The 15,915-nt window shown below is 56.4% G+C and overlaps 4 protein-coding genes across 13 annotated transcripts in view; 1 reads left to right on the top strand and 3 right to left on the bottom strand.

Moving 5' to 3' along the window:
• Positions 1-298: 298 nt before the first annotated feature.
• Positions 299-3,468, bottom strand: NPRL2 (NPR2 like, GATOR1 complex subunit). Its single transcript, XM_016216900.2, has 11 exons — positions 3,347-3,468; positions 2,752-2,843; positions 2,495-2,663; positions 2,231-2,339; positions 1,722-1,858; positions 1,533-1,630; positions 1,375-1,411; positions 1,169-1,262; positions 977-1,094; positions 584-726; positions 299-502 (listed from the first exon to the last, which is right to left on the bottom strand). The coding sequence occupies exons 1-11, from the start codon at positions 3,422-3,424 to the stop codon at positions 435-437; spliced, it is 1,143 nt and encodes a 380-aa protein (XP_016072386.1). The 5' UTR covers positions 3,425-3,468; the 3' UTR covers positions 299-434.
• A 266-nt stretch (positions 3,469-3,734) lies between these two features.
• CYB561D2 (cytochrome b561 family member D2) lies at positions 3,735-6,296 on the top strand. Its single transcript, XM_087824555.1, has 3 exons — positions 3,735-4,255; positions 4,725-4,762; positions 5,466-6,296. The coding sequence occupies exons 1-3, from the start codon at positions 4,129-4,131 to the stop codon at positions 5,967-5,969; spliced, it is 669 nt and encodes a 222-aa protein (XP_087680681.1). The 5' UTR covers positions 3,735-4,128; the 3' UTR covers positions 5,970-6,296.
• Positions 6,297-6,897: 601 nt separating this feature from the next.
• TMEM115 (transmembrane protein 115) lies at positions 6,898-11,622 on the bottom strand. The gene is made up of 2 exons (XM_016216879.2): positions 10,292-11,622; positions 6,898-7,672 (listed from the first exon to the last, which is right to left on the bottom strand). The coding sequence occupies exons 1-2, from the start codon at positions 11,140-11,142 to the stop codon at positions 7,468-7,470; spliced, it is 1,056 nt and encodes a 351-aa protein (XP_016072365.1). The 5' UTR covers positions 11,143-11,622; the 3' UTR covers positions 6,898-7,467.
• A 2,195-nt stretch (positions 11,623-13,817) lies between these two features.
• The window catches only part of CACNA2D2 (calcium voltage-gated channel auxiliary subunit alpha2delta 2), a 110,691-nt gene continuing 108,593 nt past the window's right edge, over positions 13,818-15,915 (bottom strand). For all 10 annotated transcript variants that reach the window (XM_087824696.1, XM_087824699.1, XM_087824697.1 and 7 more), the window contains one exon: positions 13,818-15,847. In XM_087824696.1, the coding sequence (XP_087680822.1) occupies positions 15,704-15,847 (144 nt within the window). In that variant the 3' untranslated portion in view covers positions 13,818-15,703. The remainder of the gene's footprint in view (positions 15,848-15,915) is intronic.

Here is a 15,915-nt window from a genome sequence, read left to right as displayed (position 1 = left end):
CTCAGCGGTTTCTGCACCTGTTCCCTCTGCCTGGAATACTCTTCCTCCCTAAGGGCCCAGTTTAAGCCACCTCAGCGAGGCCTTCATTGCCCATCTAATCCAGAGCAGCCCAGCTCCCATCCCAGCGCGCTCTCTCCATCACAGCTCCCTGATTGTCTCCGTTTTTAAATAGCGGGCACATTTACTTGGCCATTGTCGGCTCTGTCCACCAGACGGCGCTCCAGGGCGCCAGGACCGTGGCTATTTCACTCAAGGCTGGCTCTCTGGTGGCTGGCTGAGAGGTGGTACTGGGTGGAGGTAGGTTGAAATGGATGACTTTATTTACAAAAGTGACAGTCAACACTGAGACACGATGGACTAGCCTGCTGGTCTGCCCCTCATTCACCAGACAGGGCTCAGCAGGAGAGAGTAGCTGTGTCCAGCCCCCACCAGCCTCACTTCCAGCAGATGATGATATTGGGGTCATTTTCCAGCCGTTCATCCAGCTCCTGGTAGCTCATGCCTGGGTGGTGGAGGTGAGGTCAGAACCCTTGGCCTGGCCACCCTGCCCTGCCCCCGCCCCAGCTGTCCTGCCTGCCTTTACCCGTCTTGCAGCAGATCTCATCGTAGCTATGGCATCCTGTGTAAAGCCGGGCGGGGTGGCTCCGCTCCTCCCGAGACACCCGCACAGGGTACTTCTGTAGTCTCCGGATGAGGTTCTTCATAAGCCCAAACTGGATCAGCTTCCTGGGTCGAGGGAGAGAGGGGCGATGCCCTGGCCAGGTCTTCTTCCACTAGGCCAACCTTTTCCTGCAGTCTCCCTTCCAATTTTGCCTCCGTGGCCAGACTGGCTTCTAAACCCATCAAGCGTCCCTGGACTAGCAGTGCCTCATGATTCTGCTCACTGGGAATCTCCTGCTTCCTCTCCAACCAAAGACAGAGAGGGTGTGATTGCCTTCGGGCAAACCCCTCATGCCCCAGGGAATCCCCTTCTGACCTTTCATCAACGCGCTGCAGCTGTTGGGGGTGGCGGCCAATGAGGTCTCTTACAGTAGTGCCAGGGCTCAGGCTGCAGTACAGCTGGAACACATCCCGGAGACTGGCTCTCTTGTGTCCTGTGGGGGCCAGGGGTCAGCTCTCCAGGTTGCCCTGCCCTCCCTGAGATGGCCTCCCCAGAGCCTACTGTTACCTTGTTTGGTCACATAGGATAAACACTCCTCTTGCAAGGACTTGTCATCTACCAGGTCCTGGACCTTGGGTGTCGGGCAGTATACATTGGAGTACTGGAGGGTAGGTAGCAGGAGACACAGGGGTCTGAGTGAGAGGCTTGGAAGTCTGACACAGCCCCAGTCACATGATCCACTCTCCACATAACCAGACCCCAGACTCACCTACCTGGAGGATGGACACCAGGGTCACAACGCCATAATACCTGGGAGAGAGAGTTGTGCTCGGCTTCTGAGGGCCATGCCTTCCCAGCCCCCATACTCCGGGCCCCTGGGCTTTTCCCTGGTTGGAGTCCCTATCCTGGGTATGACTGTTGCCCCACTCACAGCAGGTTCTGGATGGCGATGCGCACCAGGTTGAGCTCCACATCTGCCTCGGCTGAGATCTTCTGGACATGACGAAAGCCATCAATGTAGGGCAGGATCTGGGCAGGGCAGGGCAGAGTCAGTAGGGGTGGGATGAAGCCAAGGAATTGGCCAGCCTTGGGTGATAATACCCACGGAGGGCTCGCACACCTGTTGTGTGGTGAGGTCCCACTGTGAGTTGAAGAAATCCTCCTTGTCCTTGGTAAAGACAGGCACATCATACTCCTGAACCACAGGAGGGTCAGGCCGCTGCTCAATCACCTTCAAGTGGATGGTGTTGGACTCATCTGCAGGGGGGTCCCACCCATATTCTCAGTGCCATCTCTTCCAAGAGGCCCTCAATTACCAATCAGTTCTTTCAGCAACCCTTGAGATAGGCAGGGGCTCTGGGTAGGGCCAATCTTCCCCTTTTATAAAGCAAGAGACTGAGGTCCAGAGAGGGGAAGGAACATGCCCGTGGAACAGCTGGAGAGCTCTGCTGGCAGCCCCAGTCCCAGCCCCATCATGCACTGGACCCTGGATATCATCAACTCAGCTCATGGCTATTTCCTGGCCATGAATTTGTTCACGAGTCTTGTCCTTGGCTGTGCTCACCTTCCCCTGTCACTTTCCCATCCCTCCTCTACCCCTCTGCTGTCCTTGCACAGACTAAGCCATACCAATGGGCAGAGTACACCGGCCTGAGGCATTTAGCTCCTCCAGCAAGATGGTCATGATGGGCACCAACTTCTGCTTGCTTTCCTCCGTTGACACGAAGCTGCTCTCTAGCTGGATGGAGCATGGATAGCATGGTGGGCACACCCCAGGACCCCTGGCTGGCATCCTGCCCTGGCAGGTTCCTAGGTCTGGAGGGCTTTGGAGACAATGTGAATACCTTCCCCAACACTGCCTGCCCATCCACCCAAGCCCATCGTGTTGCAGACCTCTAGTGTGGTCAGGTAGCCAGCCAGTTTTTTGACGATGGGCTCAAGGGCACAGGTCTTGGCCTGGGCATCACACACAAAGCCCAGGTTGAAGAGCAGGGCATTGCGGCTGTACTTCTTGTGCTCGATGCACACAGGGCAGCCGATCAGTTTCTTCTCCATGGCTGTGCTAGAGAGGGGAACAGAGGGGAACAGTCAGGCTCCTCCCACTCCCAAGCCTGTCTCCTCCTCCCGGGAACCCCCAGCTAGGGCCTCACACGGTGATGAGCTTGTTCTGCAGCTCTGGCTTGGTGATGATGTACACCTGGACCGTGTCGAACAGCTCCCGGGAGATGAAGTCCTCGGGAACCTAGGAAGGGAAGTGGGAAAAGGCTCCCCAGTGGACCTTGGTACTGGGCAGAGGAAACAGGACATCCCCCAAGACCTAAGCCCTCTTCTCTAGCGTTTCTCCTCTCTCCCATCCACCCAGGCCTCCTACTCCTCTGTTTCCAAGCAAACGCCGTGTGCTCACTTGCCTCCTGGATTTTGCACATGCTGTTCCCTCTAACTGGCACACTCTCTCCTCGCTTATCTAAATTCCTATGCATCTAGGGATGCTAATGGACCACCCATCCCCACCTCTCGTGGGACCTGGCACCTCTCCTGGGTCCCCATAGCCCGAATTCCCAATCCCTGCCTATGTGATGCTTGTGTGCTCCGCCACGCCGGGGGCCTGGGACCTGGGTCTGAGGACCCTCTCGGAGCAGCGGGCCTGCGCGCAGCGCGGGGACGGGGCTGCACCGCTTCCAGACGGTGGGCTGAGCTCTCGAGAGCGTCCCTATTTCCCCACCAACCCCGCGAACCCAGTGGCACCTGATAGGTGATCTTGGGTCCCAGCGTGGGGTGGAACTCGCTGAAGAAGATGCATTCGATGCGGCAGCCGCTGCCCATGGCGCTCGCAGGACCGGAGTCCTCTGGGAACACCTTTCAGAAAAAGCTCCCAGGCCTCCGCCCGGGGTTCGAGCACGCCTGCGCACTCACACACCCGCGCGGACCGCTGCTCAATGGCGCCTGCGTAGAGCGGCTCGGAGGCGTGGCTGCGGAGGGGGCTCGTCCCAGGAAGTCCCAGGTGGGGAGTCGGCACACCCGGAAGTGAAGCGGACCCGCTACGGAGCAGCGGCTTGTGCGGCAGGGTCCGGCGTATTCCGCCTTCTCGGGAGGAAACCACCGCGTCGGGTCGGCGCTGCGGGTGAGGCAGACGAGTCCCTAGCGTGGAGGGGCAGCATGCCTGCGGCACGTGACGGAGGCTGCTCGCAAAAAGAATTCAGGCTGCAATTTGGTCGCAGCTGGGAACTACAATTCCCGTGGTGCTTCATGCCCTATCAGCGGGCGCTCCCGCCTTGCGACGGCGCGGTGCACGCTGGGATTTGTAGTCTATTACACGGCTTTGCGCATCCCACCTGGAAGGTGGGCCAATGATCAGTGCCGGTTCTGATGCAGGTACATGCGGACACGCCGCCGGTCCTCACTCCTTGGAGGAGAGTGGCATTCCTGCCCTGCAACACTTGCTCCAGTGAGAGGAGTGGACCGCGGGCATCCGAGACCCTTGCTTACTCTACTATGCTTTCAGGCTACAGCCACCGGCCTGGTTGACCATGGCCCTCTCTGTGGAGACCGAGTCGCACATCTACCGAGCTCTACGCACTGCTTCGGGGGCTGCTGCCCACCTTGTGGCCCTGGGCTTCACCATCTTTGTGGCTGTGCTTGCCAGGCCTGGCTCCAGTAAGTATAATTTATAATTAACTTCTGGGAAGGAAAGTGCCACTTTTCCTGGGAGCAGGGGCAATAGGAAATCTTGGGCCTGACTCCTGGGAAAGGCCTGGCTGGTTGAGGGACATACTGTGCTGGAGGGATAAGTGGGGTGGAGTAGATGAGTTTAGGGGCTCTGCCAGCTTGGCCAGACCCCAGAGTACCTGGCTTCTCTTTCCTTGCCTTGGTGCTCCACTTGGCTGCCTCTTGCAAAGTGCGGTTGGCAGGAGGGAGGGCTGCAAGAGGTGTGGCAAAGCATGGCCTCTCTTATCCAGGAGGGACCAGGAAGAGAGGCTAGGTATGGGGTCAGCTTGTTGCAGCAATGGGGCTCGAATTTTGGCAGCACTTCCTCGGGTGACGCACTACTCATTTTCCCCAACCTGTAGTTAGTGGCGTGGCTGGTTCTTCCTCAGCCTCACAAGGCCTCCTCTTCTCATTCCAGGCCTGTTCTCCTGGCACCCCGTGCTTATGTCTCTGGCTGTAAGTAGTGGGCTGGCCAGCTCTTAGGGGGTGGGAGGGAGCATAGGTGTGGGTGGTAGTCCTGGTGGCCTCCGAATCCTTATGGTTACTTGGTATCTGTTTGGAGGGCTAAGATGTGGGATTGCTGGCATTGCATGCTCTAGGCTGCTGCCCATGGTATATATGTCCCAGACTTGAACCAGGGTAATCAGGATCCGGGGCAAATGGGTAGGGTTTGTCTAAGCACAAAATTTGAGGCTTTGCCCGCCTCCAGGCAGGAAGCTTAAAAAATGCATTTGGGTGTACCTCTGTCCCTTTTTACCTTAACTTAGTGATACATCTAATTTTCCCTGACACACTGCACCTGCTTGGCCAGCTCTGCCAAGAAATTGTATCCAGTCCTGTGTCAGGGAAACAAAGCTTGTGAATCATTTATAAGTGCCACATCTCAAACCTTGTGTTTACTGGGTAAGAGCAGAGATGTCATTTCAGAACAGCACCTAGGAGGAAGTATGAGGGGTACCTCTCACAGCTTACTCGTGGCAGATGTGCTGTTCCAGGTGGAGTTCTCCATTCCTGCCCCACCAAATGGGTGCTCTTGTCGGTGGGGAGAGAATGGAGGGGAATCTGCCCAGATCGACTGGCAGCTTAAAAGGTTATCTAAATCTCGCTTCCCTTCTGCTGGGCAGCACCCTCATTTCGTTTCCCGTGCCTGTCTCCCCAGTTCTCTTTCCTGATGACCGAAGCACTGCTGGTGTTCTCTCCCGAGAGTTCGCTGCTGCGCTCCCTCTCTCGGAAAGGCCGAGCACGCTGCCACTGGGTACTCCAGCTGCTGGCCCTGCTGTGTGCACTGTTGGGCTTGGGCCTTGTCATCCTCCACAAGGAACAGCTTGGCAAAGCCCACCTGGCCACGTGGCATGGGCGCTCCGGGCTGCTAGCTGTGCTATGGGCGGGGCTGCAGTGCTCAGGTGGAGTGGGGCTCCTCTACCCTAAACTGCTGCCCCGATGGCCCCTGGCCAAGCTCAAGCTGTACCATGCCACTTCTGGGCTAGTAGGCTACCTTCTGGGTAGTGCCAGCCTCTTATTGGGCATGTGCTCACTCTGGTTCACTGCCACAGTCACTGGTGGGGTCTGGTACCTGGCTGTGCTATGCCCTGTCATTACCAGCTTGGTCATCATGAACCAGGTGAGCAATGCCTACCTGTACCGCAAAAGGATTCAGCCGTGAGCTCTTCTCAGCCTCAAAGCCTGGATTTGTCTCTCAGTGTAGGAGCTGTGGCCAGGACCTCCTGGACACTCTCAACTGAGGTCACAGGGACACCTCAGGCACCAGGGTACTCAGGGGTAGGAGGAGTCCTGTGTGTGACATTTGTGCTTGCTCCTCACACTGGAGTGCTGCCTCCTTCCTTCTCTCTCTGCCATCCCAGAGAAGCTCATGGATCATGTGTCTGGATGAAACTGGGGTTGCAAGACTGCCTTCCCAGCAACTCAACTCATACTTGTATTGGTATGTCCAGAAATTACAGGGGAAGAAAAGTAAAATAAAATTTTAAAATGACTGAAAAGACTGGATGGGGTGAATAGCCAAGTTGGGGATAGTTCTCGCTAAGAGGATGCTGGGTACCATGGGGATCCTGTCTCTGGCTGCTCACAGAAGGGCTGAAGCTCTCTAGCACACAAGCCCCCAGGATCTGGCTGCTGAGTATCCCATACCACCCAAAGCCCTGGGAACCCTAGGTACAGCTGTGTGTCCTTTCAGTCTCCCAGCTGTCCCGTGATTAGATCTGGACAATGACAAGACGGGAGCTGGGGATGGGCTGTCTCCATAGGTGTAAAACACTGAGCACTCCATCATGAAGGTGAACCATGGGTAAGAAAATTCCTTGTGATAGAGAAGCCCTCAATCCTCAGGTCCCCTGGGCAGGGCCTCCCCCCTGGGGATAGGAGGGCGAGAGAAATGAGTAAGGGTGTGAGGAGACAGCTCTGCAAAGGGTGCTGGACAGTGAACATGTGGTTGGCAGAGGGGGAGGGGGACAGTGGGCATCTTATCCAGCTGGAGTTGCCATGGGGACTAAGCCCTCAAACCTAAAGTCCCTGTCACAGTTGAGCATGAAGAGGGGGCTGCACAGGTGGTCTGACAGCCCAGGAGTCATACCTCAAAGAACTGCTTTATTGATACTGCACGGCTGGGCTCAGTTGCCCGCTCAAGTGGTCCTGTAGAAAATACCTGGGAGCTGTGGCTATTCTGGCCTAGAAACAGCTGTGGCCACAGCAGAAGGAACCAGAAATCTTGAGGTGAACATAGTCCTTCTGGGGGTGGGCAGGGATATGCAGCCCTGTGCTGGCTCCTGCACTGGCTGGACCCCCCAGAATGTTTTTGGCAAATCCTTGCCTTGGCTCAGGGCTCTCAGCAACCAGTATCAGGGGTGAGGGTTGACCCAGAAGCTGTGGCACCAGTGTCCCTGCAGCCACTTGCTTGGGGCTGCCTGCTGAGGTGCAGTCTTATCTCAGATGGCCTTGGCTGGCTGATGCTTTGGAGGCCCCATGTCTGACATAGTGGTTGTCTGGAGTTGGAACCAGGTAGCAAGAGTCCTGGGTAGTGTTGGCGAGAAATAGCAGAAGGCTGTGGAAACCCCCAGCAGACCATCTTCTCTCTCCTCAGAGTAGCTGAGAAGGTGTCGAGGGGTGGCATGGGAGAGGAGGTACTACACTCAAGATGGTCTGGATTACAGCTTCGGGGAAGCTGCCTCAAAGGTGATCAGGCTGGATTCTGGGGCAGCCCCCTTCCCCGGGAGTGTGGGGACCTTGTCTGAGGGCAGAGGGATGTCCACCTTGGCCCCAGCCTCTTCTTCATCGTCGTCCATGCTTGGCCAGACAGACTGGTCCTCCACTCTCTTCAGTCGCTCATTGAGGGCCTTCAGGGCCAGTTGCCTGGGGCCAGAGGAAAGACAACAGGTCACTCTGGGTCTGGACTTGGCTCATGCCCTATACTCTTCCCCCATGAAGCGGACTCCCCCTACCACTCAGACTCCTCTCTCATAAGAATCTTACATGTTTCCCTTCCCCATGCAGGGCCCAGGGCTCCCCAGGGATTGGATCAGTGCCCACTCTACCATCAGAATAAGGATCTAAAGGCTGTAGAGCCTTTCTTCCCTAGCTGGGGCACATCCAGGCTGAGAAGGCCAATCTGCCACACTGCCCACCACACCAGCCCCAGGAATGGTTCTGAGGGTGGTGCCTAAGGGTGGAGAGAGCTAGTACCCCAAGGTAGATGGGTGGAAGGGCAAGTTCCTGGACATACAGTTTCTGCCTGGGACATACGAGTTTCTGCCTGGGCACTGGAACCACTGGAGAGGGTGATTACTTCTCCCCCACTCCTTGTTAGCAGTGTTCTGAGCCTCCTGGTAAGGGTCTGTGGGGAAGGCTGGGACTCAAGCACCTGCTGCCTTGGCTCTTAGCCTGGGAAGCAGGGCCAACTTGGGTCAGCCCATCCCTCCTAACTGATTCTAATATTCTCCTTCCCAGAAAAACCCCCAAAGCCAGCAAGACCTGTGCTAGAGTAGGGACACACTGAGTCCTTGTGGGAAGAGAGGAAGGAGAAACAGCCCACATAGGTAGGGCACAGGCCAAAGCCTACTAGTTGTACTGGCAGATTCTTGGAGACCCCGCTCAGGGGAGGTGGGAAAGTTCACTAGAAGCTATGTATGTGTGCTTGGTACCCTGGCCACCAGGAGGTGGAATGCTACCAGGTAACATCGCCAACAGTGGCCACTGTGGACCCGATGCCTCAACCTTTCTATGCCACCAGCATAGGGGGACAGCCTGTATAGCCTTCCAAGTTCCAGCAGAGAACCAAAATCTCCACTATGCCACGGAACATTACCGGAGAGGCATGACAGGAGAGGAACATGACATGGGTACAAAAAGCCCCAGCACACTTCCACTGTCCTCCAGACTGGCACATGGCAAGTTGGCTCCCATTCTGGAGACTGACTCGTCAGTTCTGTCAAAGGCCTGCTAAGGTAGAGAGTGACTTGCTAGTCATTTCCTCACAAGGGTCAGAGACAGGAAACCCTGTGGTCCACTACTAGTAGCCCTTTGGGTCTGGGAGTGGCATGTAGCCAGATGTCAAAGTGGTTGGAGGAGTAACTCCCATCCCCAAGTAAGCTCACAACCACAAGGCTATGCCAAGAATTGACCACCTGATAACCCCTGCCCCCAACCTGCCTCCACCTGTCCATTTTCTTGGGCCTGAGCAGAGGTGTTTTGAATGTCCAAGACCTCTAACAATCCAAGACCTCTCACTGGCAGAGGGGCCACCGCTATGGCCTGGCCCCGCCTGAAGAGCTCTGAGGACAGCTCAGTTTCTACTAGGCCCAGCTGTGCTGGCTCCATCTCCTCCACTGGGTAGGGTTAAGACAGGCCTCGGTTCTTAGGATTCATCAGCTATAGAAACACATATGGTAGGGCCCACAATTATGCCCTGCAGCACCTGCCACCTTGGACCATGATCTGTGGCGCTGCCCAGCTGGACACTCCTTCAAGAAAGGGATGTGTCCCACACTCAACTCCACAGCTCCAGTGGAGAGTAAGCACAGGGCTAACTCCAGCTGAATTCATAAAGCTGCCAAGAACCCACTCCACAGGTGAGCAAAAGCAGAAGCCCTTGACAAATGCAGAAAGCAGGAACAGCCTGCTCCAGATTTCACTACTCAAAACTGCCTCAAAAATACCCAAGAATAATGTTGGAAACAGAGCTGTGACCACTCTGGTGAGGCCACAGACCGGGGGGGGGGGGGGGGGGGGGGGGGGGGGGGGGGGGGAGCGCGCGCGAGCGAGCGAGCTGGATTTAAAACGATCTGTCCTGCCCTGGCCAAGGTGCACTGAGTAACTGGGCTGGGCCTCCTGATGGCGCCGGTGGCTTGGTTTACAGATAAAGAAAAGGTTGTCTCCACTCCCTGCAGTCACGTGGCCAGTCCCTTGGGTTTGGTAACAAGGGCCTACCTACAGGGGGGTAGGGGCGGGGTGGGGTGGGGTGCTGTAATTCTAGTAATACCTCAAGCTTCCCTCTCAATAAGTGGCAAAGAAGCACAGTATCTAAATTAAGGCCCAGGAAGAGGCCATGGTTCAGCAATTGGAAATGGGGGTGGCTCAGACTGCCTAAGGATCCCAGGTCTCCTCTGTCCCTCCATCTCACAGACCAGCAGGTTGTTTCTGGCATCCACAGAGCCAGTGTCTAGGATTCCAAGATTCTGAAACAAGGCCAGAGTTATGCGTGTCTGGCTCTCCATTAGCCCCTCACACAGCACCAAAGGAAACTGGACATTTCTTAGACTTGTTAGGTGGCCTGAATGGTGAGAAAAGCAATATTCCCTGATGGTGGAAAGCACCTACTGGAGCCCAGACACCTAAATGCTGAGTTTCTCAAGGCCACAAATCGGATTTGACCTTTCTGAATCTGCCCCAACACTTGACCCTTGGCACCCTGGCAGATGACATGTGACTTAATACTCTCCTAGCTTGACAAGGTTTTAGAAGATTCCACAGTACCTTCTCCGCTCTGCATCTTGAGGGTCTGTGCCTGGGAGGCTGATGGTGATGGAGGATGGGGCCCCCACATCATAGCGCTTCACTGTCTTCTGGCAGATCTTTACCTTCACCAGGAGGCTGTGCACCAAGTTCGCCAACAGCCCCACCACAGGCTGTAGGATCTCAGGGAAGAAGGTGGCGAAAGCAAAGTGGTCGGCCATGTCCCCTCGGCCTCGGCTATGGCGCTGGTAGAAGCGAAGATACACCCAACTGGAGAGCAGCCCAAAGCCATAGGAGGCCAGTGCCGGGCTCTGGAGCAGCGTGGCCAGCCGCAGTAGCAGCAGCAGCCCCAGCAGCAGCATGGGCACCACGCTGATGCGCACCTGGGGCACACGCAGGACCACACAGTCCCCCATGGTCTGCTTCAGTGCCACCAGGACACCACCTAGGAAGCCCAGGGCGCCATGGATGCGGATAGTGAACAGGTACACCAAGTTGAAGGAAGCCATGTAGGTGAGGAGGTAGGCGAAGGCCCCCAGCAGCCCTACAGACACGTTCACCACTGAGAAGAAGATGAGCAGCTCCAAGGCCCCCCAGAGGGGTTCCAGCAAACGTCCAGCCACCACCACTGTGGCCAGGCTGATGGCCACATCCCACACGTGCTGTTCCATTAGCCCATGGGTGGCCAGGGTCCAGATCCAGAAGTTGGGCGGAAAGAGATAGCCCGGGGTGACAGCCAGGCAGCCCGTGTCCACGGCGAAGGACAGCAAGTAGAGGAACAGCACCGCCGCGCACAGGGCCTTCACCACCACGCTGGCGCTGGCCAGGATGGCCCCCAGGTGCTGGCGGGCGCCGGGTAGGGCGCGCTGCATCTTCCCGGCGGGCGTCGGCCTAAGCGAAGGGTCTAGTGGGCCAGGGGCCTCCCCGGGGCCTCGTCCCAGGCCGGCCCCGACGGGAGGCCCGGGTCCGCCCTAGTCACTGGCTTATGGCCCCGGTGAGGACTCCACTTCTGTTCGGATCGACTCCGGTGGCAAAGGGCCGGGCCGGGCCTGGTTGCAGGGCGGGGCGGGGCCAAGGCCCCTCGCCGGGGACCTGAGGGAAGGCCCTGGGCGGCTCCGGTCCGCCGGCCCGCCCGCCCTGTGGGCCCCGAGCCAGGCCCAGTGGGCTGCCGTTGACCTCAGGGGTGGGCCCGCTCCATCCACTCCGCGGTCCTACAATCCGGTCCGCGCGGGACTGGAGCCGAGTTCTGGGCCCAAGTCAAGCCTGGTCAGCTCCAGCTTGGCCTGGGTCTCGGCTTCGACCGTACCTCCTCCCTTCCCGGCCGCCGACAAACAGGGGTGCTGCGCCTGCGCGCCCCGGGCGGCGGCGGGATGCCCTCTCAGCGCAGGTCTTCCGGGTCCGCTCCATGCTGGGATTCCGAGTCCTCGGCGGAAGCTGGGACGAGCGGAAATCAGGGCTCTGAGTCAAACTACAAGTCCCAGGAGGCTGTGCGCCCCGGCCGGTCCCGTCGTTGGTGAGAGGAGGTATGCTTGGGAATTGTAGTTTTCAGGACCATTTTCCACCGGTCCTCGGGAGGTGGGAGCGGGTGAAGGAGCACGGCGGGTTCGGAGGCAGCACCCTGCATGCCACACGTTGCTGAATCCCCCGGAAAGAGTGGCTCCTTGTGCATGTACATCTGAGTGGGTGTGTCTTTGTGGGTAGGTGTGTGGGCAAGAATGCTGACACCCTTTATCTTTGTCTCCTGGTGTATGTCCTAGTGTACGGGAACTTCCATGGCCTGGTGTAAGCCAGACTCAGGTTGTATGGGATGCATGGGGCCGGACCCAGGTTGGAATTCTTGCTCTGCCACTCGGCAGCTGTGTGACATTGGCAGCTAAGTTCCTGGACTTCGTTGAAACTCAGTTTCATGGAGACATGCTGTGAGGGTCCAAGGGGACTGGTGTGTAAAATGCCAGTTCCCCCTGGGTGCACCGTGTGTTGCCCAGGCTGCCCTTGTTACAAGTAAGGTAGAACCACGACTCAAACTGAGGTTTCCTGCCCCCCACAAACTTTTGATTGCTGGCCCAGAGGAAGAGAGGTCTCCCCACAAACTTGGACAAGACTGGCCCTGGGTCCCCACTTCATTGCAATGGTGGCTTCTGGCAGGTTGTGTCCTGTGCAAGCTGTTTTTTTTGTATCGAGTTACTTTTTAGAAATGTGCATATAACTAAAATAATTGACAAAGCACATTTATAAAGTGCAGAATCTCTTCCTTTCAGCTACAGATTTCAGTACTACTGCCAACATGCGCATAGCCTTCCAGATTACAAAGGGTGCTGACACCCTTTATCTTTGTCTCCGGTTTGGGTTCCCACGGGGTGCCACTGCCAGGGTAGGGTTGCCATATTTAACAAATCAAAATACAAGGTGCTTGATCAAATTTAAAGTTCAAATAAACAATGAATACTTTTTTTAGTATAAGCATGTACTTTTTTTTAGTATAGTTATGTCCCATGCAATAATATATACTAAAAAATATTTGTTGTTTATCTGAACTTCAAATTTGATTGTTCTGTATTTTATCTGGCAGCCCTAACCCAGGACCTCCGGGGCTGTTTCAGGGAGTGGGGGCTGTCTCAGAGGTTGCTAGTTAGGCGTTGCTCTGTGGCCAGCTCCTGCAGAGGAGCGAGGAAAGGTGTCTTCGCTAAGGCCTGGAATGCCCTCCTCCATTTATTTAGCATCTAAGGCCCCCCAGACACAGGCCACTTCCTCTCTGAAACTTTTGCTGATTTCTTGCCCTCTTCATCTGGGGAGAAAGGATTTCTCCTAAGTCTGTGTGCTCATCTGCAGTATGGGGATAAACTAGTATCCAACTCTAAGGTTGTGTTGAGGACTCATCCAGAAGCCACTGATGAGTGCTGAGTGTGTATTGTCAGTAGCACCAGGAAACCTCTGCACTGGTGGTTATATCTTTCTCCTTGAAAAGAACTCGAAGGTCACATGGACTAGGGTTAACTATTAAGAGTTGGGATTAAAATGAATAAAAGAGTTGGGTTCCAGTGCGAGCAGTGGCCATGGCCATGGAGAGCATCAGGCCTTGAGCTTCCCTTGTGCTGGGAAGAGCAGCATCATGCCTTTAAGTGGGCTAGACCCTGGCTCCTCCAAACAGCAGCACTGGGCCCTCAAGCACCAGGTACTGGACCCAGGGCCAGGTGCTCACTCTTGACTTCAGGTGGAGGACCTGCCCACTAGGCCGGGGTAGCCTGACTTGATGGCTGGATGCCTGCCTAAACCCACATCTCATCTCCTTGAGCCACTGGGAGTTGTTTTTGTTTTTTAAACAGCTTTCCCCACATGCTTTTGGGATTATACAGGACAAAGGATTCAAGTATCTGGTCTTTAGGAGGTCTGGGAAGCGGCATGCCTGTTGTGTCCTACACCCACCAGGGACCTGGATTGCTATGGCCTTCACTCCTGGCTGAGTGCTGAGTGGGGCTCTGAGGTAAAGGTGCCCTGTCTTCAAGCCACCCAGTTCTCACCCCAGGGCAGACACAGTGGATGGGAACCATTTGAAGTGAAAATATGAACATTATTTAATAACTGATCTTCTGTAATAAACCATTTGAAAATATTTTACAAGGAATCACACACACAATATTTTACAAAGTTTCTTGACTTTTTTGTCGCTGTTGTTTTTCCGACTTGTCTGTACAAAATAGAACAACCAAAAAAAGGGCAGAGAAAAGGAAATGGCCCCCCAGTCCCCCACAGATCCCCCAAGCCCGAGGTGAGGGGGCAGCCGGGTCGGGTGGGTGATGAGAAGGATCAGACCCAGCTGGGGGTTGGACAACTACCTGATGGGGATTGTTTTGTCTGTTTTTCTGTTTTTTAAACTTAAAATATATATTTTTCTGTATATGTTTGATTCTTTTTTATTTTTATATTCTCCATTGAGCACCTGACTACACTACAGTTACACACACGCCCCCGCAAGACATAGCTGGCATCTAGGCCGGGTGTACACCCTGGCACCAGCAGCGGGCATGGACCATACACACACACTGAGAAAGCGACAAGCAACATGACATTAATTAACGGAGCCATTAATTAATGCATCACCCTCCCCCCTCCTCCCAGTCCATCGGAGCCCCATGGCCACATCCCCTGCCCTCAGTCCCCCATTGGCCCCCAGGCTGGGATGCCTTTGGAGGAAATGACCAGAATGAATGGTGTGAAGAAGTGTGCCCATGCCCAGCCTCTTTGTGTGCACAGTGTGTGTTTATGTGTGTATGCGTGTGCAAGTGTGTGTTTAGCAGGGAGGAGCAGTTTGGCCTCCTGGGGGGCAGGGAGTGTGTGTGTGAATGGGAAAAAGATAGGAAGTGGGCACAGGCCTGAGTGTGTAAGGGCCAGATTGGGGGGGTGGGATGGCCCAGCCAGGAGCAATTAAGTCACCCTGCTAAGGCAAAGGGCGATGTCTGGTGAGGATTCCTCTGCCAAGGGGTGCAGGCAGTGGCATGTGGTCCCACAGGGGCCTGACACTAGTGATAAATGGTTACAATGAGCACCTGGGGGTATGAGGGGCATTTAGGGGGACACTGGCGGCTAGGGTGGGACAGAGGGGTCTTTACCCCATGCCCCAGCATTTGGCACTGTTTGACATTCAGCTTTAGAGATGGGGGACCAGCTGGGCTGCAGGTCAGATTAGAGGCGGGCGGTGAGCAGGAGATGGAGTGTGCACATGCCAACCCTCCCACCAACCCCTCACCCTGTGTAAGGCTTTGAGCCCCCGCCCCCACCCCACCCCATGTGCATGTCTGTGTTTGTGTGTCCCCTGGGACACGTCTAATGTGAGTCATTTCTGCCTAGAGCTCCAGGTGTGTGGGGTTGGGTCTGAGCCAGTTGTACTGTCACTGTCTTGACGCCTGCAGGGCTTGGGCGCAGGGGGAAGTGGATGTCGGCCTGAGGGGACCAGGAGCCCATTGGGGGGCTGCCCCAGGACCTCTCTGCTGCCAGGACTTAAGCTGGGATGCACAGGGCTCAAACTGCCCATCTCAGCCTCCTCCACTAGTCCCAGGGAATCCAGATTTGGTCCTAGGTGGGGTAGAAGGGCCAGGTCAGAGGAGTCCCGTTGGGGCTGGGCCTAGTGCTCCCGAGAAGAGGGGGCCTGGGGGCAGGGCGTGGGCAGTGGGGCCTGGTTTGGCACCAGTACTGTGGCTTCCCTGTCCCAACCCTGGGGTGGGTAAGTCCAGTGGGAATGAGGGGTCTGTAGACACTTTGACAGTTTAGCAGCAGATGTGGCGCCCTCCTGTGGGACACCCCTGCCCCCCCCCCCAGGCTAAGACTCTAGGGGCCTGGTGTGCTCAGGTCCTTCCGTGAGATAGGGTGAGGATCTAAGGTGGGAGTGTGGGGCGGGAGCGGGGATGGCGGGGGCCGGGGCGGGAGGCGGGTGGGTGCTCAGAGGCGGCGCGAGGTGTGGGCTCGGATGTGATGAGCCTGCGGCCCGGGAGGCAGGCCCAGGAGGAGCAGCAGCTGCAGGGAGACCAGGACGCCGAGCGACGGCGGGAAGGAGGCTCCGCGGCCGCAGTCTGAGGTATCTTCCTGCGGGAGAGACAGGGAGCTGGTGCCCGGGCGGCCGGGGGGGGGGGCGGGGGGGGCGCAGGGCCGCG

The sequence above is a fragment of the Miniopterus natalensis genome, chromosome 15 (assembly GCF_054644295.1).
Source record: "Miniopterus natalensis isolate mMinNat1 chromosome 15, mMinNat1.hap1, whole genome shotgun sequence".
NCBI classification, from domain to species: Eukaryota; Metazoa; Chordata; class Mammalia; order Chiroptera; family Miniopteridae; genus Miniopterus; species Miniopterus natalensis.
The sequence above is the reverse complement of the archived record's forward strand: the minus strand, read 5'-3'. Positions and strand labels throughout refer to the sequence as shown.

What these genes read in the sequence shown, in the direction of transcription:
- CYB561D2 (XM_087824555.1), top strand. Translation starts at nt 4,129, where the DNA reads ATGGCCCTCTCTGTGGAGACCGAGTCGCACATCTACCGAGCTCTACGC. An exon ending in GCTTGCCAGGCCTGGCTCCA is followed by an intron (nt 4,256 to 4,724) that starts GTAAGTATAATT and finishes TTCTCATTCCAG; the next exon opens with GCCTGTTCTCCTGGCACCCC. An exon ending in CCGTGCTTATGTCTCTGGCT is followed by an intron (nt 4,763 to 5,465) that starts GTAAGTAGTGGG and finishes CTGTCTCCCCAG; the next exon opens with TTCTCTTTCCTGATGACCGA.
- TMEM115 (XM_016216879.2), bottom strand. Translation starts at nt 11,142, where the DNA reads ATGCAGCGCGCCCTACCCGGCGCCCGCCAGCACCTGGGGGCCATCCTG. An exon ending in CAAGATGCAGAGCGGAGAAG is followed by an intron (nt 7,673 to 10,291) that starts GTACTGTGGAAT and finishes CTCTGGCCCCAG; the next exon opens with GCAACTGGCCCTGAAGGCCC.
- NPRL2 (XM_016216900.2), bottom strand. Translation starts at nt 3,424, where the DNA reads ATGGGCAGCGGCTGCCGCATCGAATGCATCTTCTTCAGCGAGTTCCAC. An exon ending in CCGGTGTACTCTGCCCATTG is followed by an intron (nt 1,859 to 2,230) that starts GTATGGCTTAGT and finishes ACCCCCCTGCAG; the next exon opens with ATGAGTCCAACACCATCCAC. An exon ending in ATCGCCATCCAGAACCTGCT is followed by an intron (nt 1,412 to 1,532) that starts GTGAGTGGGGCA and finishes TCTCTCTCCCAG; the next exon opens with GTATTATGGCGTTGTGACCC.